Source organism: Eleutherodactylus coqui, chromosome 6 (genome assembly GCF_035609145.1).
Source record: "Eleutherodactylus coqui strain aEleCoq1 chromosome 6, aEleCoq1.hap1, whole genome shotgun sequence".
NCBI lineage: Eukaryota > Metazoa > Chordata > Amphibia > Anura > Eleutherodactylidae > Eleutherodactylus > Eleutherodactylus coqui.
The window spans coordinates 221,044,689-221,072,365 of NC_089842.1; the positions used below are offsets into that span (position 1 = coordinate 221,044,689).

General features: G+C 48.7%; 1 protein-coding gene across 3 annotated transcripts; it reads left to right on the plus strand.

Moving 5' to 3' along the window:
- The first annotated feature begins 5,363 nt into the window (after positions 1-5,363).
- Positions 5,364-27,677, plus strand: POGZ (pogo transposable element derived with ZNF domain). 3 transcript variants are annotated; one of them, XM_066608872.1, is made up of 20 exons: positions 5,364-5,517; positions 12,341-12,388; positions 13,381-13,513; positions 13,852-14,007; positions 14,087-14,262; positions 14,558-14,675; positions 14,752-15,051; positions 15,695-15,898; positions 15,991-16,100; positions 17,280-17,563; positions 17,660-17,814; positions 20,509-20,609; positions 20,682-20,828; positions 21,543-21,674; positions 21,764-21,918; positions 22,262-22,402; positions 22,515-22,574; positions 22,652-22,767; positions 24,960-24,984; positions 25,171-27,677. In XM_066608872.1, the coding sequence occupies exons 3-20, from the start codon at positions 13,393-13,395 to the stop codon at positions 26,675-26,677; spliced, it is 4,008 nt and encodes a 1,335-aa protein (XP_066464969.1). In that variant the 5' UTR covers positions 5,364-5,517; positions 12,341-12,388; positions 13,381-13,392; the 3' UTR covers positions 26,678-27,677. The 3 variants fall into 3 exon arrangements, with proteins under 3 accessions (XP_066464969.1, XP_066464971.1, XP_066464970.1); XM_066608874.1 differs by having other exon boundaries at positions 15,994-16,100; XM_066608873.1 differs by having other exon boundaries at positions 14,755-15,051.

Consider the following 27,677-nt stretch of genomic DNA (forward strand, 5'->3'; position numbering starts at 1 on the left):
AGCAGCCCCCCTCCACTAATAAGCACCCCCCCAGTAATAAGCAGCCGCCCCCCAGTAATAAACAGCCCCCCCCCAATAATACCCCCTCCCCAGTAATAAGCAGCCTCCCCCCAGTAATAAGCAGCCTCCCCTCCATAATAAGCAGCCACCCCCCAGTAATAAGCACCCCCCCACCCAATAATACCCCCTCCCCAGTAATAAGCAACCCCCCCCCCCCCCACAGTAATAAGCAGCCCTCCCAGTAATAAGCAGCCCCTCCCCCCCAGTAATTAGCAGCCCACCCCCCTCAGTAATAAGCAGCCACCCCCAGTAACAAGCAGCCCCTCCCCCTCCAGTAATTAGCAGCCCACCCCCCTCAGTAATAAGCAGCCACCCCCAGTAATAAGCAGCACCCCACCCAGTAATAAGCAGCCACCCCCAGTAATAAGCAGCGTCCCCCCAACCCATATACTTACCTCTTCCTTCCTGTCAGCTCCTCCTCTGCTCGCGCTAATCTCCGGGTGCACACTGACATCAGTGTGTAGCCCGGCACGCAACCTCCCCGAGTCCTCTCCTGCGGAACTGAAGAGCAGGGGACTCAGGAGAAGGGGGATCCTGGCTGCACACTGACGTCAGTGTGCGCCGGGATCAGCGGTAACAGCGAGATTACCAGCGGGAGCTGCGGCACCCCAGCTGGTAATCACTGCAGTGGTGAGCGGCGTCGGCACGCCGTGGGCCACATAACACGGGGCAGCGGGCTGGATTCGGCCTGCAGGCCTTGTGTTTGACACGTGAACTAGAGGAAAGAAGGTTTCTACACAACATAGAAAGCGGTTCTTTACTGTAAGAGCAGTGAGATTATGGAACTCTCTCCTGAGGATGCCGTAATGGTGATATGATATAAGAGTACAAGAAGGGCCTGAATGTCTTTCTTAAGCGATGCAATATTACATGTTATATCACTGATTACTTCAGGAGGGTCGGTGTGTGATAGACATGATGATTATTTTGGTATAAAATGTCTATCGATTAATATAACCCAAATGTATTTTGCTATTGTAATGACTTCAACCTAATGCGGAACTCTGCTGCATAAGGAAAGAGTTAAATCACAGTGTTATATATATATATATATATTGCTTGTGCTCATGGATGAATCTCCAGCCCTGCCCCCCACGCTGAAACTTCTACAACAAAGGAATTCCTTCAGCCTGAGCACATGTTGATAAGACTTGCCACATACACAGAAACTGCTTAAGGTTGCCTGCATAGAGGACGAAGTCCAACCTACATCCTGGCTAGTAGGGGGTGGGCAGAGAGGTGGAGGATTCTATATGATCCGACAAATGAGAATCTTATATGTTACTGATGTAATCTGTTGCACGCCCATTGAAGGGCGGTTGTCATGTGTTATAATAAAAGGCTTGAGCCTCTACACATTGTAGAGACTCTCCCGGTTTTAGACCAGCATTTGTGTCTGATTCTGGTCGACGATGTGTGCACACGATATAATTCGGAAGCGGCAAAATACCCCAAAGCCTGCTGGAGAAATCATAGTCCAGATCAGGTGATCCGGAGATTATTCTGATTACCAGATTGGAGTCGAGAAGGAATTTGTTTGCCTTAGGGTGCATTCACACGAACGTATATCGGCTCGGTTTTCACGCCGAGCCGATATACGTTGTCCTCGTGTGCAGGGGGGGGGAGGCTGGAAGAGCCCAGGAGCAGGAACTGAGCTCCCGCCCCCTCTCTGCCTCCTCTCCGCCCCTCTGCACTATTTGCAATGAGAGGAGGCGGGATGGGGGTGGGGCTAAGTTTCGGGAATTAGCCCCGCCCCCGTTCCGCCTCTCCCCATTGCAAATAGTGCAGAGGGGTTTTTTTTATCCCTGCATCGGGTTTGTCTCGCGCCGAACGGGGGGGCTATTGAAAAAAAAACCAACCCGTTTCAGCGCGGGACAACCCCTTTAAGGGCATTTAATTATCAGCACCTGGCTGCTACTTACCTTCTTAATTCCTTTGGAAGCAGTAAGAGTGTACTTAGTTTTTCACACCCTGTTTCTGCTTTTTGACCTCCCTTTAGTTAAATAGCTAATGACACAGTGTAATTTGTCATCTGCTGTTGTTCATCTGAGATTGTAGCTACCTAATTTTAAGACCTTCTAAGGACAAGATGTTCCTTATTATGACCTGATATGTAAACCCATAAGTGCGTACTTAGTTTTCCCCGTTGTATATGGCTATTTCCTTAAGGTGCTCCAGGATAGCATCTCTTAGAAACCCCTCGATGTCTTAGAGAAGTTATACTTACCTGCCTGTAGTTTCCAGGTTCACTTTTTGACCCTTTTTGAATATCAGCACCATGACAGAAACCATGAATAAGGTCTATTTGTGTGAGATTGAGGGGCAAAGAGACGAATAAATAGGGTCTAGGGCAGGGGTGGGCAATTAATTTTCCCATGGGGCCACATGAGAAATTGGAATGGTTTTAGAGGGCCAGACCAACATACGAAGGCTCCATGCACATTGCCTTAATGGGGCCGTATTCCAGCCGCCCGATTTGCGGCCAGAATACGGCCGCCATTGAAAATGAATGGCGCTGTAATACGGCTCCTCCAACAGTGCAACAAATTGTCTGTGATTTAGTGCTCTTGCCCTGATGAAATTAACTATCTTTTGCGAATGCTTCTTTTTTCTCAGGACAAATTAGCGCTGCAGAGTCCACCAAACATTCTTTGACAAACTCCCCATCAGAGAATGGCTTACTGTTTCTTGCAATTTTGTAGGATACTACAAAGCAGGTCTTTACGGCTGCATCCCTGGATGAGTGAAGCTTTTTAAAAAATCCTTGCTGACTTTGCAGTTTTGCTAGCAAATCTTCAGATACCCGTGCCCGCTCTGCCTCCGTCAAGTTCTTGTATTTCTCTCCGTGTTTAGTCTCATAATGGCGATGCAAATTGTAATCTTTAAATACAGCTATCTGCTCTCCACAAACTAAACACACAGCTTTACCTTTGGTTTCAGTAAATAGATATTTAGAAGTCCATTCTTTGTTAAAAACTCGGCATTCTGCATCAATTTTTCTTTTTTTAATGTTAGCCGCCATATTTAAGGGTTAACAGCTAACCTCGGAAAATAGATTTTTTTAATACACAGTAGTATGCTCCTAGGAGAGGGCACAGAGAGCTGCCCCAAGAAGAGAGATTAAAAAGGGAATATTATTAGTATTATTATTCTAATTACAATGCAAAGGGAAAAGTCCTGACACTTACCAATGACGAGCGTGGAACGATTGTCCTGGCACTCCCCAAGGTCCGCAACGAGCATCCTGGCACTCAGAAGTTACAGTGGCATCACTTACTCAGCATCGGGAAGCAGTGAAACTACAAACTCCGAAGCCTTGTCCATTTTGTTAACTTATGTGCTGTTTAATAAAGTTATTCAAGCCTACGTCATTGGTAGAGGTGCTTGAATAAGTAAGGCCTGCATAACTATTAGCACAGCACAGAAGTGAACAAAATGGACAAGGCTTCGGAGTGCATAGTTTCGCTGCTTCCCGTTGCTGACACCGGACTCATTGGTGAGTCACCAGGACACTCTTTGCGGGCCGGTCCGAGCTATTCAGCGGGCCGGATGTGGCCCGCGGGCCGTGCTTTGCCCAGGTCTGGTCTAGGGGCATAAGCCGTTCCATATTACATCTAGTGCGATAGAGCCTAATTGTGTATGGCCTAGTGCTGTACAGTGTGTAGAGGGCGCCTGTGCAAATACTATATTTCTAACCCCAACCCACCAAAAAAAACCCATTTTCTCTAACAGGTATGATATATATAGGGCTCCCATGAACATTTAGCAGCGGCATGTAAAAGTTCATGTATGGACGCACTGCCTGCTGAGCCATGCTGAAGACTAGCCCGCTGCGTGCGCCCTCAGCCTTACAGGAGGTGTAACAAACCGCTAAGCACCGATATGATACGCCAGACCCCTAGATTATACTGCATACCATATATATATATATTATCACCTCCATACTGTCAGTGAAGCTTAGCAATAATAACATTATTATACAGGCCATATAATACCGCACACCATGATGACATATTACCGCCACATGGTAATGAAATAATACCGTCATACTGAATGTGAATAAAGACACAAATGACTAATACTATATAAGGGACAAATAATACCCGCAGACCATGGTGACATAGTACCACCACATAGAGATGGAATCATACAACCTTACCCCCGACCAGTGACCACATGGTGGTTATATACCAGTCTACACAGGCACCCTGCAGACCGTATAGGTGATCAGACTACAGCGGCCTCCAGGGATCACAGGTGACGTCCTCTATAACTTAAGTCATTCTCTTTCCCTTTTCTTCTCCATCTGGCCAAATCGTTTTGACGACTTCTCCCAGACATAACTTCACTCTGCAGAATCTGAAACACAAACATCTTTGGCGCCTCAATTATTCAACAACCTACCTTCATTTTCCCTACAAACCTCCCCATCCATAGTGTCCCAGATAGAAATAATGCCCCCTGTAGGCCCCACACAGTAAGTGCTGCTTTGAGTGCCCCCATATAGTAAAAGTGCCCCCATTCAATGAAAATGCCCCCATTGTAACCTACAATAGAGCCCACCCTCAGCACTTTGTCCGCCCGCCCCCCCCAAAGTGATAAAAGCGACGGTGGCCATCTCAGATATCCTCACAACAACAAGATGGCCGCCGCACCTACTGCGAGAGCACACACAGCTGCAGCTCTAGGTGCGGCCGCCATGCTTCTGTCTGACGCCTCCGGGGGATAAAGCTTCTCTTGTGCTCCCCAATATATTACACCAGCACTGACCCTCCACTTGTACAATGAGGGGAGCGGCGGTGGCACCATTGGGGGTACACTCCATCTTAGGCGGGTCATTGTGACCAAGGTGATTAGGGTGACCCCCCCAAACTGGACTGAGGTGTTTCTTCAAGGGGGTAATTATTGGGGGTATATAATGCTACTATTACTGTATTTGGGGTTACTGAATCCACACAAAGATATATTTTTGGGAGGTGACCCCCTTAAATGACCCCCTGGTGCAGTACAGTTGTGGGGTGGCAGGAAACCTTCCCACAGGCTAGTATGGTTGAAGGGTTTGATATTTTGGGTTGTAGTGATTAAGGGTCCCTTTATTATTGGGTGGAGGGGGCAGCCCTGTCACGTGCACACATTTGGCGGTTCAGCAGAGGGGGGTATTATTCTGCAGGCTCCGCCCTTTTTAGGGAGGAGGGATACTTGCGCGCAGGCGCCATAGCCGCAGTGCAGCGAGGGCGGGGCGTTTCTTCGTGACGTCAGCGCCCGCTCCAGGCTCTCCACCAGTCAGAACGCGCTGAGGAAATGACGTCACGATATCCATCCGCGGTGACAGTGCCGTGTTCCTCCGCTCGCCCCTCTTTGTACGCAGTGCGCTTGGTGGCGGGTGAGAGGCGGCGGAAGGATCCCGGAGAATCACCGGGCCTACAACCGAGGGGGGGAGAACCGGGTGAGGACGAGGTGAGATGTGGGGACCCGGTACGGGCGGGATGTGGGTGTAATGGCCGCGAAGCTCAGGCGAGCCAGGCCGAGATGTAACTCTCCGCCGCCATGTTGTCTCTAGGGACTATTTTGCGAGGAGGAGCGTGGTGTTTTGGGGCCCTCGGAGGAGGCGAATAAAGGGCCCATCGGAGGCTTCTCCTCCTGGGGGATAGGCACGGTGCAGCACCTGAGGTGTGGATAGCGCCCCCAGGTGGGTGTGGGGAGTAGTGCAGGAGCCCCAGAGGGTGAGGTGTGGGGGCCTCATGTACACAATGTCAGGACCCCATCCGTGTATCGGCGCTACGAGGCTCTTTCACTTTGGCGCTACGGACCTCCCTACGGGAGCAGGACACGTTTTCTGCAGCCGGACGGATCCGCCGAATTGGCGCGCACTGACTGATGCGTCCCGTCCGCTCTCCATCCGGACGGACCAGAGCGCCGCACTGCGCTATTCTATCCGGAAGTCATTGATGCGGGTTGCCACCATTTGTCGGATCTCCTCGTAAATCTCTGTGAATTAATTAGCTTTTTATTACGTTTTTCTTACAACCGAGTGCGATCTGCTCCTCAGCAAGCGAAAAAAAAGGAAGGCGGTCCCTGACCTCCGATGACCAGCAGATGGCGCCAGCAGAAACCACAGGCCGTCCCACAGAAAACCGTCCCGCAAAAAAAATAAGTCAGAAGACGGCGGAAAGTAACTAGTTTTTCCAAAAATATTTTATATTAGTACAGCAAAAACCCGTAGCGACCCGCAGAATCACCGTATCCTGTCAGTCGTGCTGCAGTGTGCGCCGTAGAAGACCCCAAAGATGGCGGAATTGGGTGTAAATTAATTTATTTTTTTTAAGTTTCACCCACTTAAGTATTTTTTTCTAAATCCGTGCGCCGTCTGTGGCATCCGCTGGGACATCGCTTTTTCCTGCACGTTTGCGGAAACCGATTACGGTTTCGCGAGCGGCGGAAATATCGCAGTATGCGCTATTTTTGCAGAGATGGCTTCCATTGAAGTCCATAGAATCCGTTTGACCCGCGGTCCGTCCGTTACGGACAGGCTTCAGATTTCGTGTCATCGCCTACCAACGGCACAGGAAAGATAAACATAAAAAAAATATAATTTTTAAAAAAAAAAAACAGTATTCCACATGTCCGTTGTGAGCTCCGGCTCTGCCATGTGCAGGCGACCTAACATGGTATGTAAAGCCCAAAGAAGCCCCTCACAAACCCATGCTGATTCCGTTATACAGCCATTTTTTTAGGTCCTCCAGGACAGCCAAACATTTTACCCACAATAGAAGTCAGACTTACCGGCCTGTAGTCTCCAGGTTCACTTTTTGACTTTTTTTTTTTTTTTTAAATATTGGCTACAAGCCAATCCAGTGAACAGACCCCGTCACTATAGAGTCCTTAAATATAAGAAATAAAGGTAAATCACATTACTTAATTCCCGTAGAGCCCGGGGGTGTATTCCATCGGGACCCAGTGATTTGTCTATTTTAATCTTTTTAAGACAGCTCTGCACTCCTTCCTGGGTAAGACATTTAGTGGAGAGTTTACTTTATCGCCCTGCATCTCATCTGACATTCATTTTCCTCTGTGAATACACTGGGGGAAAAAACTATTTAATAGATTTGCTTTCTTCTCATCACCCTCTACAATTTCTCCTACATTATTTATTAAAGGGCCAGCACTTTCATTATTCATCTTTTTACTATTTACATAGTTGAAGAACAGTTTAGTGTTAGTTTTACTCTCCTTGGCAATAAGTCTCATCTTTGATTTTTACATAATTAATTTTTTTTTCTCCTTTATAGGTTATTAGTGCTTTGCTGTGTTTTTGTTTTACCCCGTTCCCCTGAAAATAAGACATAGCATGATTTTCCAGAATTTTTGAGGATGCAAAATGATTTTTCAGGCTTTTTGAGGATGCTTGAAATATAAGCCCTACTCCAAAATTAAGCCCTGCTAACAGTTAATTAAAAAAAGTCAATTTAAATAGTGTCCAGGCAGCTCTACATGTAAAAAAGTTAAACCTTTTTGAACAAAAATTAATATAAGAAACTGTCTTATTTTTGGGGAAACACGGTAGTAGTTTGAACGCTTTTTTTTTTTTGCTGTTTATTGCCCCCTTTTACATCTTAAAAGCAAACAGATGCACCCATTGACTTGAATGAGCGATTTATTTATTTTTTTAATGATAGAACGCGCTGCCCATCAGTCTGGGGGGGGGGGGGAGAATCGCACATTGTGGCACATCTACTCTTCTCGGGGGCGTCGGTCCACCGTTAACCCTTTACATTTCTCTGTTTGGAACTAAAATTTGATTATATTTTTTTTTTCCTCTGATTTCAACAGGCTTAAAAAAAAAAATATTTCTGCCCCGTTTTGTTTCTTTTTTGAAGGATCTACTAGCGCAGCGGCCCGCACAGACCGGAAATCAGCTGGGAAAAACAAAAGCCTTTTTTTCTAATTTCGCAGCTCCACAAACAGAAAAGAGAAACGGTTACCGGGGTAACGCCGGTGAGAGCGGCCCCCAATACTGTCCGACAAGTCAAACTTTTATCGCAGCGGTCTGGCTTAATGATAAAGCTGTTGAATTTTAAGACTTTCCTGTCCAAGAAGCACTTTATAAGTTGGCTCAGTTTATGCTGAAAACGATGTCAAACTTTTGGCACAATTTGCGTAAATTTGATAAAATTTCGGCCGCACGCCTTTTAACTAAGCCACTCCCCTGGTTTGTTGCGCGATGTGTTCTGACCAGCAGGTAAAGGCCTGTCCGCTTCAAGGGCTTCGCCTTCAGTCAGTTTTTACATCTGGACAGGATGGAGACCTCACACCCGTCCGCGGGAACGCTAAGGACTTGTTCACATTCTGCATGGCCCTCAGAGGAGCCGCAAAAATGGGGAAAGAACGGTTCGGTCCCACTTGCCGCTGATTTTTGCGCCATTTCCGCCGCTTCGGTTTCAGTTTTGTAAGCAAAAATTCCGTGAACTGCGAACTGTTCTTCTTTCGTCCTAGTCCAGTGTTCCCCAGCTCCAGTCCTCAGGGACCGCCAACAGGGCAGGTTTTCAGGATTCCCTCAGTGTTGCACAGGTGATGTAATTATTGTCGGTGCCTCAGATATTGCCACAGGTGCTCTTACTATAGGATATCCGGAAAACAGGACCTGTTGGGGGTCCCTGAGGACTGGAGTTGGGGACCCCTGGACAAGTCATGGCCGACGGAACTGGACAGAGTTTTCGTTTTGTTGTCTTTTTAACTCCTTAAAGACGCAGCGCTTATTTTAATTTATTCATTTTCGTTTTTCCTCCTGTTTCAAAAATATCCCAACTCTTATTTATCCATCGCCGCTGTAGTTCTAGTTCGCATTGATATTTGCTGGACCATATAATGTGCGGAAAAACCTAAAAAAAATTAGTGGAGTGAAAAAAACGCAATTCCAATCTTTTGAGAGGGGTTCATGGATTTTATGGCGTACGCACCGCAGGAACAATGACTCGATAATAGGGATGAGCGAGCGTACTCGGAAAAGCACTACTCGCTCGAGTAATTTACTTTATCCGAGTATCGCTGTGCTCGTCCCTGAAGATTCGGGTGCTGCTGCGGCTGACAGGCGAGTCGCAGCGGGGAGCAGGGGGGAGCGGGCGGGAGAGAGGGAGAGAAAGATCTCCCCTCCGTTCCTCCCCGCTCGCCCCTGCAGCTCCCCGCTCCGTGCTGGCACCCGAATCTTCAGGGACGAGCACAGCGATACTCGGATAAAGCAAATTACTCGAGCGAGTATTGCTTTTCCGAGTACGCTCGCTCATTTCTACTCGATAATTTTATTATACGAGTCAGTATAATTACTGCAATACCAAATTTACAGCGCTTCTTTTTTTCTGTACTATTGAAAAATAATATATTTTTGAAAAAATCTCTAAATATTTTCTGACAACCATAACGTTCTTTACCCGTCACCTTAGTTGGGCTCGTTTTTTTTTGTAGGACATCCTGTTGTTTCTTTTGGTGCTATGTTGGAGTACCTATGACTCAAAAATAAATACATTTTTGTAGACAGCGGTGATCAAAAAGGCGTAATTCTGGAGTTTTTTTTTTTTTTTTTTCTTACGACTTACAATGTGCAGGATAATTATTGTGTTAATTTAATATTGAACTTCTATGGACACACCAAGAGATATATATAAAATTATATTCGTATATACTCGAGTATAAGCCAACCCTTTCAGCAAATTTTTTTTTTGCTGAAAACTCCCCCATCGGCATATACTCGAGTGCAGGTCTGTGCACCATTGCTTTCCATGGCGCTGCTGCCGGTGGCCCCATTGACAGGCATGGGCTGTGTGCAGTGATTTTCGGGGAAGGGCTTTACATATAAGCCCGTCCGTGAAAAATCATCCCTAATGTGTGTTTAAAAAAAAAAAAAATTAAATTAAATACCTCACAGCCACTGTCAGGGCTCAGGCGCATCCAGCCACTTGGTCCTCCGGCAGTGCAGTGAAGTTGTTTCAGTAGCGGGGATTTAAAATCCGCCCTTGCTGAAAGGGCTTTATGTGATTGGCTGACCGCTCAACAAATCGCAACCAGCGCTCAGCCATTCAGTGAATGACAGCTGAGTGCTGCCTGTGATTGGTCACAGCCCTCAGCCAATCACAAGCAGCGCTGGGTCATTCAATGAATTCAATTTGCAATCACCATCTGCTGAAAGAACTTCACTCCACTGCTGGAGGACCAAGCGGCTGGACGCTCCTGAGCCCCGACAGCGGCAGAGAGGTGAGTATTTAATTTTTTTTCACACATTAAGGATGATTTTCAGGGAAGGGCTTATATTTAAAGCCTTTCTCCGAAAATTGCTGTACGCAGCCCATACCTTTCAATGGGGCCGCCATTGAATGCAATGGTGCATGGACCTGCACTTGAGTATAAACCCACCCTAGGCTTATACTCAAGTCAACAAGTTTTTTTATTCTAAATTCAAGAAAAGGTGTTCTTGTTTTTTTTTTTTTTTTTTTTAAATTATTTTTTTTAAGATTCTTATTTTTTTCCTCTTTTTTTAGTCCTATTGAAGATTTGAATTTGTGATGGTTCGCTCGCTCATACGGTATACTGCATTACCACAGTATTGCATTATATTGCGATTTGAGAAGCAGTCTATGAAGCCACACCTCAGACATGGCTGGATAGGTAATCTGCAATGGCAGCCCTGGGGGCCATGGCAACCAAACGGCACCCAGCGATCTCATCACTGATCGCGGTTGTTGCGGACGGGTGTCAGCTGTCAGAGAGCCCGCACCCACATTGTTTGGAACGGGATCGGCTCCTGATACTTTTCGATACAAACCTCTGTTACGTAAATGTACTTCTGGAGCGTTAAGGGGTTAATGGAACTGTTTTGGCGCAGCTGGGAAGAAAACAATAAGGCATCTGCTAAAACGGATGTGATTAGAAACTGGCAGGAAAGATCCGTGTTTTATTTTGTCTACTGGATCTGTTGAAGAAACAAACTATGGTTTCCATTTTGCTCTCCGATTCGTTATAAAAATAAACGGATCTGTTAAACGCGCCGATGTGAACGCGCCCCTAAGGAGAATTGGGGGTGAATCCGTTCTTGCGAAAATCCTGGTAATAACTTTGCCTGAACGGTGCATTCACACGGGCAAGTGCGATATCTGTCCGAGAAACTCTCCTTTATACTATAAAACAAGCAAAATGTACAGGGGACACCCAGAGGACCTCCGCGTCCCCTGCCCCGGGCGGATGAGGTACATCTGGTGGGGCTCGGCGTCCCCTGCTTCGGGCAGGTGACGAACATCTGGCGGGGCTCGGCGTCCCCTGCTCCGGGCGGGTGACGAACATCTGGCGGGGCTCGGCGTCCCCTGCTCCGGGCGGGTGACGAACATCTGGCGGGGCTCGGCGTCCCCTGCTCCGGGCGGGTGACGAACATCTGGCGGGGCTCGGCGTCCCCTGCTCCGGGCGGGTGACGAACATCTGGCGGGGCTCGGCGTCCCCTGCTCCGGGCGGGTGACGAGCATCTGGCGGGGCTCGGCGTCCCCTGCTCCGGGCGGGTGACGTGCATCTGGCGGGGCTCGGCGTCCCCTGCCCCGGGCGGGTGACGTGCATCTGGCGGGGCTCGGCGTCCCCTGCCCCGGGCGGGTGACGAGCATCTGGCGGGGCTCGGCGTCCCCTGCCCCGGGCGGGTGACGAGCATCTGGCGGGGCTCGGCGTCCCCTGCCCCGGGCGGGTGACGAGCATCTGGCGGGGCTCGGCGTCCCCTGCCCCGGGCGGGTGACGTGCATCTGGCGGGGCTCGGCGTCCCCTGCCCCGGGCGGGTGACGTGCATCTGGCGGGGCTCGGCGTCCCCTGCCCCGGGCGGGTGACGTGCATCTGGCGGGGCTCGGCGTCCCCTGCCCCGGGCGGGTGACGAGCATCTGGCGGGGCTCGGCGTCCCCTGCCCCGGGCGGGTGACGAGCATCTGGCGGGGCTCGGCGTCCCCTGCCCCGGGCGGGTGACGAGCATCTGGCGGGGCTCGGCGTCCCCTGCCCCGGGCGGGTGACGTGCATCTGGCGGGGCTCGGCGTCCCCTGCCCCGGGCGGGTGACGTGCATCTGGCGGGGCTCGGCGTCCCCTGCCCCGGGAGGATCATCCTCTAGGTGGTTCTGCATTTTGTATTTTAATGCTGAGGATTTTATTGCTAAATATATCAATATATAAACTGTCATGTATACATATATAACCTCACCTGCTGTGTATATGGATGTCTCTCATAGGCCTGGGATGCTTAATTTTATTTCTTTTATGTGCTTCTCTAGATCTTGGAGAGAAGAGTCTGAAACCTTGAGGAGATCCAGTGTTTGGAGGTAATGTGATGTTACCGGGCGCAGCACTAAGAATTATCGTCTGGGATGTAGATTTTCATTTCTATGTAGTCTAGAGCCAATTGTATAGACACAGATTGTATGTGGAGCTCTCCACTAGAGGGAGCATGAGAGTGTAGCTGTCTGCAATGAGCTCTGGCGCTCCCCCTGGTGGTGTCTGCAGGGAGCCAGAATATAGAGCACATTGACTTAGTTCACTCAGTTGACTTAATTTGGCAACCAAAAAATACAATTTCTATCACCGATGTCAGATGCTTCTTGCCTCTCTAAACCCGTGCCTTTCATCCGATGTAATGAGGTGGGTGAATCTTCAGTGTAATATTAGGGCATATCCTCAGGTAGCGGATTCATTGCACTTATTTTCATGACTCGGAGCTCCGTCGCATGCTTGTGAAGGTGATCTCTGCAGGCCCTAGTTCTGCAGCAAGTCTGCCATGTGTGGACGTGGGCCCCGTGTACATGGCAGATGCATGTATGCAATGATCAGCGGTGGTGCCGAGTCCCTGCCGCCCCTCAAGGTAGAGGCAGGGTCACACCGGCCCAACCCTTCTAATGAAATAAAAGGTTTCAATGGGCTCCGGTCTGTACGGCCACAGAACCTGCTGGCATCTCCTCCTTACTTGCAGGACCCCCTTCAGACTCTGCATCCCTCTCTCTCCTGCAGAAAATTACAACAGCTGGCGCTGATTACTGGCTGTTGTAACCCGACAAAGACAGGAAAAGGAGGGCTGCATTCCTCTGTGCTGCTGTGAGGCTCTGCTCCTTCCACCAGCTGTCTTATGCATCTGTGGTTTCTCTAGGGTTATAATACGCCGGAGGCCTCAGATGCGTCCGTGTGATGATTATATCTGCCTTGCGTTTGTCTTTGGTACAGATGGGCCCCTCAGTACCCGGCCCCTTAGACGTCGCAGGCACATTGTATAAACTGTCATTTTGTATTTTGGGACGTGTAGTAAAAAACTGATGCCTTTTAGTTTTCAGGAGCCATGGACACGGATCTGTTTATGGAATGTGAGGAGGAGGAACTGGAGCCGTGGCAGAAGATTAGCGACGTGATTGAGGACTCTGCCGTAGAAGATTACAGCTACCTGGATAAAACCAACACAGGTAAACGGCGCCTGATCCGAATATAGACTGGGGGTGGGGACACCAAGGGGGCCATAGCTACACCCATTGTGATAGCCGGGACATGACACTGATCAGACTTCACACGGGGAACACAATAGACAAAGGGGCCGTATCTACGGCCAGCATCAATCGCCAAGCTCTCCCATAATGTAATGGGTTCCGGATTGTCGCTGTGATGCCTCCCAGGCACGAAATTGCTATTGGATTAGATTAACGGAGACCGAGCTGATTAGAAGATGTCACATGAAGGAAGCGGGATGATCTTGTTGTAACTGGGTGGGTTGCGGATTGATCAGCGCCCTCTTGTTGTATTGCAGTTTCCATCAACCTCCAGCCAGTGACGGCTCCCCTGCCTATAGTGCAGCAGACCCTGGGCAGTCATTATACGACCACAACCTCTGTGACCAACACCATCACCCAGAATACAGACAACACCAAGAAAACTGTCGTCACCCTAATCGCAAACAACAGCGGTAAGTGGTGCTGCGGGGCGCCCGCTATAAACCGTTGTCTCATTGTGTCTTCGCCAGTATAACAGCCTTCCTACAATAGGTCCAACGCCCATCGTCCACTCGAGCGCTCAGCCACTCATACTGACCCAGAACACGGCCCAAGGCCTCGGCACAATGGTTACTCAGCCTATGCTTCGTCCCATGCAAGTGATGCAGAACGCCAACCATGCCGCCAACAACTCCATGGCAGCACAGCCCATCTTCATAACGGCGCAGGTAGGATATATTCTAGGCGGTGCTCACGCTGCGTTGCTTACAGCAGATTTGATATGAAATTCACATCTTAAGCTTTCCATTAATTTTAATGAGAACCCCCCCCACCACCACCACCACCATACTGACTACTTGAAATCCATGTGCGGGGAAAAAAGGGACATGGCACTTCCTAACGCCCATTCCACAATGCTTAACCCATATGCCCGTTGACTGGGTTAGATCCGTGTGCGTCAGATCTGCTGCATAATCTATGTTAAAGTGGGCCAGGTTCTAAGAACGACTCTCCTCGTCACAGGGCTTCCCTGTCCGAAATGTCAGGCCAGTCCAAAACACAGTGAACACCATGAATCAGGTGGGCATCGTACTAAATGTCCAGCAAGGCCAAACTGTACGGCCCATCACCATCGTACCGGGTAAGTGTGACTTTTTTTTGCTACGTTGCCGGTTTATATATCGGACTTGTCCTAAGTTTTGTCTTGCTCTCTCCAGCAGCGGGCACACAGTTCATGAAGCCTGCAGTTGGAGTTCCTCAAGTATTTTCTCAAGTGACTCAGGTCCGGCCGGCCAGCACTGTCCCTGTGCGTCCCGCCACAAACACTTTCACCACGGTCATCCCTGCCACGCTGACCATACGCAGCACGATGCCACAGAACCAGGTCAACAAACCCATCTCCAGTACCTTGACCACGTCTGCGCCCAGCCAACAGCCTCTCCGACAAATCACTGTGCAGCAGCCCACACAGGCCCTGGCCATCTCTCAGAACCAGAACAATCCCAACACCAAGCTGGGTGAGTACTTCAGTCTAATTGCACCTCTAGCCTTAAAGCGGTATTCCCATCTTGGCAAGTTATTCCCTATCCACCAGAGATAACAGAATAGGGGATAACTTGCCGATCCGTGAGGGTCTGACTGCTAGGACCCCCACCGATCTAGAGAAATCGGGCCGTGCAAGTCCCAAAGTTTTGACGGTGGTGGCCATGCAGCACACCATCCACTTCAATCTGTCAGAGATAGGCAAGTTAAAGTGTTCGGCCATCACCATTGAAGTGACTGGGACTGCCGGAGACTGCCAAGCGCTTAAACATGGCTATCGCTGGCACTTCCCTTTGTAGTGAATTGTGCATGTGAGGCCGCTGCCGTCAAACTTCAGGGGCGAATTCCCAAGTTCCGAATACCCCTTTAATCTTTGCTCCCTTTTTATGTTCTTGTTCCAATCATCGAGGCTCCTGTAGAAATATCCTCCGGATATGAAATGCTCTGCCATCACCGTATTCATGCGCCTCGCCTTCTCCCATGTCTGTCCTAGTTACTTGTTAGCAGCTGGTCAGAACCCCCTCTTGAGTCTCCCACCCATTAGTCCCCTTTTTGGGTGGCCCATGTTCTGTGCCGGAGCTGGTGGGTAACACTGTGCCTTGTCTTTGTGTCTTGCAGTAAGTATTTCAAGCTTGGTGGCGGTGAAGAGGCCCGGAGAAACCAACGATGTGGTGAAATTTGTGAATGCTGTCAGTGGTAGCCAGACCACCACCCAGAACTCCACACAGCTAATCATCTCCAGTGCGATTGGCAACAATGGCACAAGCCCAAACGTTGGCACCTTGCAGAGGGGCATTCAGTTAGAGTCTGTAGGACTGAAAGGTATCTGTTTACTTGGAGCTGTGAAGTAGTGTCTCCAGCATGAGTATCTATGGGGTATCTGTCCTTAATGTCTGCTCTCTACACCTATCCAGCAGCTGCGCCCTCTGGAGCCCAGATGGAGAACCCAGACCCTTCCAAGAAGTACTGCCCAAGGTGTCAGACTCCATTCCGGGTTTTGGAAGCTCTTCGAGGCCATATGTGTGTAAGTGACTGTGTCCCCTGATATGCTCAGCCCCCTAACGATCAGCGACTGATATACCCGTCATGGAAGGGGGTGTATGGAGAGGGCTAGGTAACACAGTCTGCTCCATACCCGGCGGGTGTTGGGGGTGTGAAATAACTGACACCCACCAGCAATGACTGTAATCAGAGTAACCTTTGACTATGGCCGTTTTAACCACTTAGATGCTGTGGTCAGTACTGCAACACAGTATGGTAGCCTATGGCCGATTTGGAGGCTCCTGGGCCTGCCATGGAGCCCAGCCTACTAAAGGGGATGTACCAATATTTTTCTTTATCTGATTGGTAGGGGTTCTCACTGCTGATTGGTGGGGATCTCACTGATCCCGAAAACAGGGGTTCTGTGTCGTTCCACCCCCACCCCCCTTCCTTACTGCAAGCCCGCAGCACCCCACAGTGAGGAGGAGTTTAAATTGAGCGGTAGTTGAGCATGAATGGCACCACTCCATTCATTTCAGTGTGGCTGATGGAAATGGCAAGAGTACATGGTTGACCGCTGCTCCATTCAATCTCCTCTCCACTGGAAGGGGGAAACTGTAACATTGGAGGGAGGCTCTGTACCCCATTTCTCAACATCAGTAGGGGCAGTGCTGAAGCCCCATTGTCTTCCTGGTCTGTGTTTTGGAATGGCTACCACCTGACCGCTGCAGGTAATCAGAGGGTGAAGCACTCAGGTGCCGTTCTTCTGGCAACACCCCTTGGATGCTGGGAGCCATGATGCCAGGAGAATGGCACCTGACTGTTCTGGCCTTAGTCCGGCTGCAGACTCATTCTGTGAGTCTGTGGCGATGTAGCCAGTAAAATAGAAAAAAACCCGTTTTGGCTCCTGGAAGGTGGGATGGAAAATGGCTCCAGATTGAAGTGCGTGAAGGCCCCATTTCCAGCTAACCATTATCCATCTGATTCGTACTGCTGGAGCGATGGTAATGGCGACCACCATTGTCTTCCACGTGGTATTAATGCCCTCCAGCCTCCCCTATTAAACCTCAGTGTGATAAAAAAACGACATTGACAATTGGTGCCGTTCACGTTGCGATTTGTACTGATGAACGCGTCCGCCACCTAACGCCAGGAGCTTCTCTGGTCCCCGTGTTGATGGGATTGGGTGCAACAATCGCTCACTGAATATCTCTCTCTTTAGTACTGCTGCCCTGACCTGGTGGACTTCTCCAAAAAAGGGAAATCGGATTCTGAGCTGCCCAACCAGACCACTCCAGAGAAGATTGCCAGCACGCCAGTGCCCATAGCTGCAAAACCGCAGGAGAACTTGGCAGACGATTCATTGCAGGGCAAGCTCATCATGCTTGTGGATGACTTCTATTATGGACGTGATATCGGTCAAACCTACCAGATGCAAGGGCTTCCTAAAGTGGCCACGACGTTCCGCTGTATGCACTGCTCCAAGCGGCTGAAGAATAACATCAGGTGGGCGCTGCTTTACTGTGGTGATACAGCCATAGCCGGGCGTTGCTCTTCTGGCACGACATTGCTATAACTTTGAATGTCTCTGGTTTCCTTAAGGTTCATGAATCACATGCGGCACCACGTGGAGTTGGACCAGCAAAACGGAGAGGTGGACGGGCACACCACGTGCCAGCATTGCTATCGACAGTTCTCCACGCCATTCCAGTTACAGTGCCACCTGGAGAATGTGCACAGCTCCTACGAGTCAACTAGTAAGTAATGGTGCCCGACTCGGTGGTGGTATAACCCAAAATCCTGGCCACTATAAAATGGTCATGCAGGTAGGATGGATTCGCTAGATATTCATTCAATGATTCCACACCATCTCAAGATCTAACTAAGGTCGTATTTACATGTCCGTAAAAACCAGCCTAATGGAGTCGGTAAGAGAGGCCAGTGGAACTGTAAGAGAAGACCCTGGCTCCTGACTCGTATGAGGTAGCTGTGTGCTGTATCTGCCCCCACAAGTACAGATCTGAGCCGCATGTAGGCAGGCTTCACGTACCCAGATAAAAGATACAGCGACCTTTATATACGAAGGCTCGTAGACCGTGAGAGGCAAAACAAATGCCAAACAGGTAACTTGGCCATTTATCATTGCCGAGTGCGCCAGTGCAGCAAGGAAATGTAGCATCCAGGCACTGACCTGCTCAAACTTCACTTGTGTCCATCAGGTCTCCGTGACGTCAAAATGCAAACTACGGCTAATCTGTTTTTCTGAAGTTCCTAAATTCTGATGCAGTTGGAGATTAGCAGTCCCTTTACTGTCATTAGTGGATGATATCCAATTATCCTTCTGTATTAATTAGCTGTAGTCTGAATTGGGACGTCACTGTGGAAAGCTCCCCCGTCCCCATCAAATCAATCAACAGAAGCCAGCTTGGCCTCCGTTTGAATGGTTTCCATCAGGGTGTCCATTTTTAATTTATTTTTTTGCAGTGCATGGAATAGCACAGGAGGTGGCGCTATTTCACGCAGAGGCATCCAATAAAAGAAAGTATACCTTGTGAAAAGCATCTCTTGTATGTTCACACAGCTGAATTTTCCAGTGACGTTCCGCTTTAAAAAAAACATGTTTAAAATGCACAGCATTCTGATTTTGGCGCAGATTCAGCACTGTCAAAGGGGAAAATCCACATGTGGAATTCCAGCAACTTTCCATGTCGAGGTCACATGTCACTCCTTGATGCAGAAATACGATTTTCTACGTCTGAATATCATACATGGATTTTGCCCATTGACAGGGCTGAATGCGCGTACGGAACTGCGCCAGAAACTGCAGCAGCCTCGGATTTTGATACCGGTTTTATAGGTGAAATTCGTGGGCCGTGTGAACATACACTTACAGCGGCTGTATCCATTAAAGCTATTCATCCATGGTTTCCGTCATAGATCCTCCCTGTAGAAACCTTGGATGTACAGAAAAGGCTAAAGGCCCATTTAGACACAACGATTATTGTTCAAAAGATGTAGCGACTTTTGAGCAATAATCGTTGTGGCATTTACAGCGCAAGAAGAGAGATCACCCTGCACTGCCAGCGGAGGATGCAGAAGACAAGCGGGGTGTCCCCGCTTGTCTTCTGCACGGAGCGCCGGGCTGTTATACAGCCGAGCGCTCCGTGCCAGGTATGGAGAACAGAGCTGGAGCACTGTGTTCTTCATACCCCGCCTGTGATCAGGAAGTGGGATACAGCTGAAACAATAGTATCAGCTGTATTCCGCTGTGATCCCTGATAAGGCTCATCGTCTTTCAGCACGTTGAAAGACAACGATGAGCGACGGCATAACGAAAACTGCACAATGGAAGTACAGTTACACACAACGGTTATCGCTCAAAAGGTGGTTTTTGAGCGAATTTGGAGCAATAATCGTCTAAACTGGCCTTAAGGGGTGCATTTATAAATACGCCAGCTTCTAGTGTTTAGAAAAGAAAACCTGACATTTCTGCACTAGCATGTATTTTTTGGGGGGAAAATGGCAACATCGTTCTGGGCTGGCCCTGCCACTGTTTTGGAAACTGGGCTGTGCTTTTCGGAGGGGGTGTTGCCACCCCAAAGTGGCAGATGTATGTATAATGTATGCCAGGTCGGACCTGGCATATATTTGTGAGACTGCACACAGAGGTGTCAGGATGCGCTTAATACATGAAGTGGCGTGCTCCTCTTCATGCACCAGGAAAGATCCTCCTAAATGCCAGGCTTGGTACATTTCCCTAGAATTGTGAAAGGAGCCGTACCGATCCCGATGTGCTGCGTACACAGTCTGAATTGTAACGGCTCAGTTTGGGACAAACCAGGTTTCTGTGAACTCTGTAATAGCCCAATCCATGTATCCAAGGAATGGTAATACAGACCAGCTCTAGCAGACAGTCGGCATTCTGTGTGTATGCACAGATCTAGCAGAATTTAACCCAATGCTGATAATGTGCGCAACAAAAGCCATTGAAAAGACAGGAAAACGTACCGGGGGCCGGGTGATGTCTTTTGTTATACTTGTCCGATCCTGCATTGTTCCCCTCTGCAAATCGTGTACAGTACTGTGAAAGGAGTTGGATTTGCAGTGCTGGCACAATCTTCATAGGGGACCCCGCTGCATCGTGGGAGCAGACGGGTATACAAAAAAAAAAAGAAAATACAGCACATGGCTCCCTATCACCTCGCTTAACGGCAGCAGAACTTAGCTTATGTAGCTGTGGGGATGTGACAGGTTCCCTTTAAATGTGTTACATGCCATATTAAACTTTTGCTATATAGAATATATAGGTTTATTAATGGGGTGTTCCCGTCTTAGACATTTATGACACATCCTGTTTTGGCCTAGCATCTAGTTGCATAGTATACAGCTTTCTGCTGATCGCTTCCAATTAGCACTGGTGTAAATGATTAATTTTGTATTTTTGATTGCAGCCAAGTGTAAGATTTGTGAATGGGCCTTTGACAGCGAACCGCTCTTCCTGCAACATATGAAAGACACCCACAAACCTGGTGAAATGCCATACGTGTGCCAGGTGAGTGTCCCGCCGGAGTCCCATCACCTCCCCCGGCACTTTTTCTCCATGTAACAGCCCCTTCTCTTCCAGGTGTGTTCTTATCGCTCCTCAATCTACGCAGAGGTGGATACACATTTCCGACTGAATCACGAGGACACGCGGCATCTCCTGTGCGTTTATTGTCTGAAGGTATTTAAAAATGGGAATGCCTTCCAGCAGCACTTCATGCGGCACCAGGTAAGGTGTTCGTTCTGTCTCGTTACGCTTCGACCACTATATATGTCACAAGATGCATCAAAGGGGAATGTGCAGCTCTAATAAGTGAAGGGTTATTTTACAGACCTTGTGTGGGGCCAGATTGACTTGCATGACTGCTCTGTCTGTGCATGAAGATGAAGGGTTAATTGGCTCCACATAGAGATGAGCGAGCGTACTCGGAAAAGCACTACTCGCTCCAGTAATTTGCTTTATCCGAGTATCGCTGTGCTTGTCCCTGAAGATTCGGGTGCCGCTGCGGCTGACAGGTGAGTCGCAGGGGAGAGCGGGCGGGAGAGAGGGAGAGAAAGATCTTACCTCCGTTCCTCCCCGCTCTCCCCTGCAGCTCCCCGCTCCGTGCCGGCACCCGAATCTTCAGGGACGAGCACAGCGATACTCGGATAAAGCAAATTACTCGAGCGAGTAGTGCTTTTCCGAGTAAGCTCGCTCATCTCTAGCTCCACACAATGTCAATGTAGTAACCACACACCATTACGAAACTCCATGCGGTATTGTGTTGTTCTCCTTTTAAAGTTTTACCCATCTATTATACCTGTTTACCTAATTCGCAGCAGGCAGCCGTATTTCTAGTGTGATCTGCCTATTACATATTTTCTTTACCATGACGAGCCGTTTTTACAACATGCATTCTTCTTCTTGTGTGGCCGCCTCTTCCTTCCCCCTTCGGACAAGCAGAAGAGCGTCTACCATTGCAATAAATGCCGTTTGCAGTTTCTTTTCGCAAAAGACAAGATTGAACACAAGTTACAACATCACAAAACCTTCCGCAAACCTCGCCAGCTGGAGGGTCTGAAGCCTGGCACAAAGGTGAGCTGCACAAATGCCCACAGAGTGTGATGCAGTCCATGCGCTTCCTATCGGCATGTAAACCACGTCTATAACTTGTCTAACTGCAGGTTACTATCCGAGCCTCTCGAGCGCCTCCACGGGCTTTTCCGTTGTGTTCAGATACCCCCACACTGCCTCTGCCAGACATAACCCCGCACCCTCTCATTCCTCCACGGGAAGACTCCACTACAGACTCTATGGAAACTGAAGAATGCTTAAAACGGTCAGTCGCTGGGTGCACATGGGACTCATACAGCACTTCTATGGATTATTTCCTGGTGTGTTACATTCCATCAATCCATGACAATTGCAACGTCTGGGGTTTGATGGAAGGCTGCACAGCTACGGGGTGCAGGATCGCTCCTTGGCGAAACATTTCTCACTTGCCTGCAGTGGCTCAAAGTACCTCGTGCTGCCCAAGTCAATCTATGGGCACGTTCCCTATGTGTGGCACTGTGTACCCTGGACTTTTATATATGTTTTTCATTTTTAGATCACTGTTGACGTGGATTATCCATTGTGAAATTTTGCTGTATGTTAACATTTTGTGTCCTCTTCTGTTTTAGGGTCCCCGTAGGAAAGCAGTCTTGTTTGGAGTGCAGCTTTGACATCCATGATTTCCATAATCATTTCCCCACTTACGTACATTGTTCTCTCTGCCGCTATGGTACCTGCTGCTCTCGAGCCTACGCCAATCACATGATCAAGTGAGTGTAATATGCTGCGTACAAGCTGAAGAGGTGTGTATACCTCTGTGCTGGTCATTAAAGACAGTGGTGGATGATAACCTGACTCCATTGTGTGTTTGTAATTATTCAGCAACCATGTCCCACGGAAGAGTCCGAAGTACCGGTCGCTGTTTAAGAGCTGTATGCCCAGGTGAGCGGTGTTGCCCGTACATAAGCGCTTTTCAGCGTATGACCAGCAGATTGGTAATTATGACCTTTCATCTACAGTGAAGAGATGGTGCTAACGTGTTCCTCCTGCCCTCTTGTCACACGAATTGGTGACGCCATGGCTAAACATCTGGTTTTCAACCCAACGCACTGCTTTTCTTCAGTTATGTGCACAAGTAAGTGTCTCCTTCACATGCACCTCATAGACAGCAGAACAGAAGTATCTGTATTTATGAATTTACAATTCTCTCTACTTTGAAGAAATCGTTGGGCTACTGTGTAAAATGTAAAGAAAAAAAGAATACAATGATCCAGAAACCTCATTTAACCATATTTTATTCACATCAGAACCTACAACAACATGGGGGGGGAAAAGGGGACGTTTTTTTTCCATTTCATTTAAACAAATTAACTCCTTTTCGAAACCGACGGCAGCAACACATCTCACAAATGTTGGGACGGGTAACAAAACGCTGGAGAAGTGGTACTAATGAAAATCATCTGGAGGTTCCATTTTCTACTAAGTCACATTACTGTATAAAAAGAGCTGGTTAGAGAGGCCGAGTCTCTCAGAAGCAAAGATGGTCAGAGGTCACCAATCTAAATAATTGCGTTTAAAAATTGTGAAACCCAGAAAAAAGTTACGAGGGACAAGGCTGACGGTCAGTGTTGGATGCTGGAGGGCCCTCAGGCGGCACTGCATTATATACAGGCATGATTCTGTAATGCCAATCACTGCAGGCCTCAGGAATACTTCCAGAAATCATGGTCTGTGAACACAGTTCTCCGTACAGTCCACAAATACAAGTTACAGCTGTATCATGCAGAGAAGAAACTGTATACCAACACAATCCAGAAACACCGGCGTCTTCTATGGGCCAAAGCTCATTTCGAATGGACTGAGGCAAAATGAAAAACTGTTCTGTGCTGAATCAAAATGTGAAACTCTTTTTGGAAATCGCAAACGCCATGTCCTGCGGACTCAAGAAGAGAGGGACTATCCAGTGTGTTATCAGCGCTGAGTCCTGCATCGCTGGGAGTATGGGCTGGCATTAGTACCTCTGACATGGGCAGATATAGAGGTTGTAGAACAACATATGCCCCATCCAGACAACATCTCTTTCAGGCAAGACCTTGTGTATTCAAGTAAGACCATGCTAAACCACATACTGCATCCACCACAACAGAATGGCTTCACAGAAGAGTCCGGGATGAAGCAGCCGCCTGCCGTCCAGACCATCCATCACAACAGCATGGCTTCCAGAAGAAGAGTCCGGGGGGAACCGGCCGCCTGCACACTGGACCTTTTACCAATAGGAAACATTTATGGAACAAAATATCCGGCAGAGACGACCGAGGACTGTGGAGCAGCTAGAATGCTCCATCAGACAAGCATGGGATGATATTCCTTTCCCAAAACTCCAGCAATTGGTCTCCACCCTCCCAAAAGAGGAGATGCTACACAATGGTAGACGGCCCTGCCACAGCTGTTATGAGATGTGTTGCTGCCAGCCATTTCTAAACTGGGTAATTTTTTAAAATGAAATGGAGAAATGTCTCCCCCCCCGGACTATGTTCCACTGGGAATAATATATGATTAGATGAGGTCTCCAGATCACTACATTCTATTTTTACTTTACATTTATTTACGTTCTACACGGTGGCCCAACCATTTGGGAATTGGAGTTGTATAAGGCCTCATGTCCACGGGCAAAAGAAGAATTAAAATCCGCAGCAGATTTTAACTCTTCTCCTGCCCACGGATCCGCATCCAATAGGGATGCATTGACCACCCGCGGGTAGATAAATACCCGCGGATGGTCAATAAAAGTGATTTTAAAAAAAATGGAGCATGAAAAAATCTGGACCATGCTCCATTTTCGTGCGGGTCTCCCGCGGGGACGGCTCCCGCAGGCTTCTATTGAAGCCTATGGAAGCCGTCCAGATCCGCGGGAGACAAAAATCAGATTTTACTCTCCCGCTCTGTTTCTTCTCTTCGCCGCGGCGCCATCTTCTCTGTCGCGGCCGGATCATTTTGCTTCGGGCCGGCGCATGCGCGGGGCACGTCACCGACGTCATCCTGCGCGTCCAGCCGGGCCAAAGAAAGAAGATCCGGCCGCGACGCAGAGAAGATGACGCGGCAGCGAAGTAAGGATCCGGAGCGTGCGGGAGGTGAGTTAATTCTGATTTATTCTTATTTTCAGCGCTCATGTCCGCGGGGCAGGAGGGACCCGCTGCAGATTCTCCATGGAGAATCCGGAGCGGGCCTGATTTTCCCCGTGGACATGAGGCCTAAGTCTCTTAATGCTGAGAGTAATAAGATTACTGACCGCTGAGTTGTAACATCCTTAATCTTTTCTCTCTGCAGGTTCTACCTCATCGGACCTTTCATGGTAAGTATTCTTTCTGTTTTTGTTTCAGGGATCTATAAATGGTGTAGAGGTTTTTCTCTTAGTACTCATGCTTAGTGGTTGAGGCTGCGATTGTCAGATGTTCTCTTGTGTTTCTGTGCATGTTATTAGAAATATTGTCAGTTTTCTTATTAATCTTGCTCTTTTTTGTGTTTTCCCACTGTGCAGGGTCTTGGAACCTCGAGAGGATGATAGGACCAGTCCGCAGATTCTTGAGGACGGTGAGATAAAGGATGATGAAAAATGGAAAGCCTCACCTGTCTCAGGTACCCCGAGCTCAGAGCAGAAAGACCAGAGAATTGACGTGGACGAGCTTGATGAGGTGGAGGATGAAGAAGCTGAAGATGGGGAGGATAAACTGCAGCAGCTGAGTGTGAAGAAGCTTCGAGTCGTCCTATTTGCTTTGTGCTGCAGCGTACAACAGGCGGCTGAACACTTCCACAACTCTCCTAGACACGTCAGGCAGTGGCTGCAAAAGTTCCAGGCGGAGAATCAAGACAACTTGTCCGAGGGCAAATATCTGGGCACCGAAGCAGAGGAGAAACTTGCTGAGTGGGTACTGACCCAAAGAGAACAGCAGCAGCCGGTCAACGAAGAAACTCTCTTCCAAAAGGCCACGAAAATCGGGCGCTCCCTGGAAGGAGGTTTCAAGATCTCTTATGAGTGGGCGGTGAGGTTCATGCTACGGCACAATTTGAGCACACATGATAAAGTTGCTGTGGCCAACAGGCTGCCTGAGGAAATGGAGGACAATGCCCAAATGTTCATTAGTTTTGTGCAGCATCAGATACACAGCCAGGACCTCCCACTGTCCATGATCGCTGCAGTAGATGAAATTTCACTCTTTCTTGACCTGGAACTACTGAGTAGCGACGAGCGAAAAGAGAGCGCGTTCCAGACCATGGGGACGGGGGAGCCGTGGTGCGACATTGTGCTGACCATCTTGGCAGACGGAAGCCTGTTACCCACACTGGTGTGTTGTCGAGGCAGCTTCAAGAGTGTAGAACGTGTCCCTCAGTCGATTAGACTACAGACTAAGGAAGATGGTTTTAATGATGATGAAGTCATGGAGCTGTGGTCAACCATCATCTGGCAGAAACACGTGGATGCTCCAAATAACAAAGGGATGGCGGTATTGGACTGTCACCGATCCCACCTATCCAATGAGGTCCTCGCTCTCCTGAGCTCCACCTACACGCTGCCTGCTGTCGTTCCTGCCGGCTGCAGCTCCAAGATACAACCGCTGTATGTCTGCATTAGGAGAGCCATTACCAACTTCTTACACAAGAAGTGGAGAACCCAGGCCCAAAATATGGCCGAGGAAAGCTGCAGCTCGGAAATGTTGCTTCAGTTTGTCGTCCGTTGGCTGACCGAGGTCCTGGATGTAATAAGTGAGCAGCCGGAACTGGTCCAGCAATCCTTCCTTGTGGCCAGTGTCCTGCCGGGACCTGATGGCACAGCCAATACAAGCAAACGCAACGCGGAAATGCAAGAAGAGCTCGTCGACCTACTAGAAGGACAACTGAAACTAAACGAGGACGACCAGGACGAAGACGCCGACCAATGTAACGACAGCCCCTTCGAGGAGTATGCCGACCCGGAGGTCCTGCATCAGCTTTTCGAGGGAGATAGCGATCCCGAATCATTCTATGGCTTTGATGAGACTGATTTATAAACCATGTGACTGATGCTACACCCCCTCCCCCTCAGTTACCATTCCGCCACCTGTGAATATTCAGGACTTCATGCATCCACGTACATGGCATTATGTTTTAATTTATCATGATCGCTTTCCTGAGGGGGAGGGGAGAACGTCGGCTCTCCTGGTTCACCCCTTTTCCAGTGATGCTACCTCTCCCGTAGCTGAAGACCACCCCAGGACTAGTCGACCAGGCGCATCCCTTCCTGCGGTTTTGTTTTTGCATTAGCGATGAGTTCTGATTGTCCACCTGGAATTATGTATAAAGGATTCCCTACGGACTGTTCAGAGCCGGTACCCCAGACGCTGGCCTCACTACCACCTCAGGAGCAGCACTTCTTCTCTCCTGCGTTTAGTAAAGGCTTTTATTTCCCTTAGTTTTGTTTTAACCTCTTCCATTCTTCCCCAAGACGGTTTGTTCTGGCCTAGTAACCAGCGGTCGGTAGGACCTACATGTGTACATTACTAAATCTCTAGCTTGTATATAATGACATGCAGAATAAAGGCGGGCACAAGGCGATCCTGTGTTCTTATTAGGTGAAGATGTGAATTTTTTTACATAATATATATAAAATGTTCTGTTTATTACACCCCTGGTGTGGCCACTTCTTACACGTCTGGTACGAAGCTCTATAAAGCGTTTTTATGTGACTGCGCCCTGTACAGAGTTCATCTACCAGAACCCACTAAATGCCTGACACTGACTTTCGTTTCTCTGTATTGTTGGTTCCTGTGTTCACCCGTCTGGTGCCCCCCCATATAGTGGGATCCTGTGTAATTCCACACCTCGTACCTGGCTGGGATATGATGGTGTCGAATGAATAGAAACACTACAGATAGAGAGCTGGGCGCCCCGACCCCATGATGAAAACTAGCTGGGCGCCCCGACCCCATGATGAAAACTAGGTGGGAGACCCGAGTTTCTTAATGCATTTTTTTTTTGTTTTTGTTTTTTAATAAAACCGTATAAACGTTA